Source organism: Lucilia cuprina, chromosome 4, assembly GCF_022045245.1.
Source record: "Lucilia cuprina isolate Lc7/37 chromosome 4, ASM2204524v1, whole genome shotgun sequence".
In the NCBI taxonomy this organism is placed as follows: Eukaryota; Metazoa; Arthropoda; class Insecta; order Diptera; family Calliphoridae; genus Lucilia; species Lucilia cuprina.
This window is the reverse complement of record NC_060952.1, coordinates 13,184,277-13,185,643: the sequence shown is the minus strand read 5'-3', so window position 1 is coordinate 13,185,643 and position 1,367 is coordinate 13,184,277. Positions and strand designations below refer to the sequence as shown.

The following is a 1,367-nucleotide window of genomic DNA, read 5'->3' as shown; positions in this document are numbered from 1 at the left end:
ATGTTGTAATAAATAGTATGAATCATACATTTGGAACGTTATTAAGTTCTCATTAAGGTCACTTTTCAATTATCTTTAACAAATTTAAAAATTTCCATATAAAGATCTATTTGGGTAAGTAAGCATGTACTGGTAAGGACCTTTAAACATTGATATGTACAATAGACAATTTTAGACTTTTTCATTCTTAAATAAAAGTGAAATTTTCTTTGACCCAAATATAGCATTGAGAATTTTTCATTATTCTTTTTTATTTTTAACAAAATAAAGTTGTTGGTTGCTGCTTTTCTATTTAGTATTTGTTGTATGCTATTTGGCTGCAAATATTTCTTTGGCTTTTGCAATGTGTTAGTTAAGATAACTAGTGTATTTTTTGTGAGAATGGAAATACATTTTTCTACGCGAAAATTTATGTACATTAATATGATCCAAAATATAAAACTTGTGGAAATGAAAATTTAGTTCATAAATATGACAACAGTTTTAAGAAACGTTAACTTAAATGAAACTGAACTTGATTTTTTTTTGGTGGAATATCAGTAACTTATTTGTTTTCCATGTAAACGAGGCTATCCTAATGTATATATGTATGTAAGAATGTATGCATATCTAAATAGTAACAGATTCTAAAGTGGAAAAATAAAAACTAATATGAAAATCCTTTCGTCTAAAAAAAAATTATTTCTACAATTGGAATTGGTGTAGTACAAACACCCATTTGATTACATTCATTGGTTTTTCAGTGAATGGACTCTCATACATATTAAATAAGATACAATACAATGTAGTTAAAATGGATTTGTCAATTGGAAATTTTAAATAAAATCTGTTGTAAATTGAAAGAAAGCTTTATGATGTCTAATATACAAAAATAATTTTTTTTTATATACACATACATGGGGGATGTCATGGCAAGTGACTCAATTTTTAAAACCGATGTCTTCCTATCGGGATAAAATTTTCTACAATATTATTTCTATTACAACAACAATAAGAACTGTCTGATTTGCAGTAGATCAAAGTTTGAAGTTTTTGCAGAATATTTGTTTCCTTTCATCGATTTAACTTATTACTTTTTGTTCATGGCAAAATTTCAATAGCAATTTTAAAAGTTTGGTCACTGAACATGAAAGTCCCCAAAATAAATTTTTATTTTGCATTAAAAAATACTACTATTTTTTCTATTATTGTTTTTGTAACATTTAAAAATTTTTCTTCCAGCTTATTGCTTTTTAGTTTTCCTCGTTCGTCTTTTGTTTATAATTTCTAGCTTTTAGGGTATTTTATTTTAATCTTTTCTTTTCATCTGTTGTTTTGTTTTTCTTTTTTCAATAAAGTTGTTGTGCAAAAAAAAAAAAAAAAAAAAA

At 25.0% G+C, this 1,367-nt stretch overlaps 1 protein-coding gene across 1 annotated transcript in view; it reads left to right on the top strand.

Moving 5' to 3' along the window:
• Nucleotides 1-1,236, top strand: part of LOC111681550 (probable 2-oxoglutarate dehydrogenase E1 component DHKTD1 homolog, mitochondrial) — a 7,690-nt gene extending 6,454 nt beyond the window's left edge. Inside the window, exons 9-10 of the mRNA XM_046950194.1 lie at nucleotides 105-114; nucleotides 1,222-1,236. Of these exons, the coding sequence (XP_046806150.1) occupies nucleotides 105-114; nucleotides 1,222-1,236 (25 nt within the window). The remainder of the gene's footprint in view (nucleotides 1-104; nucleotides 115-1,221) is intronic.
• Nucleotides 1,237-1,367: the final 131 nt, after the last annotated feature.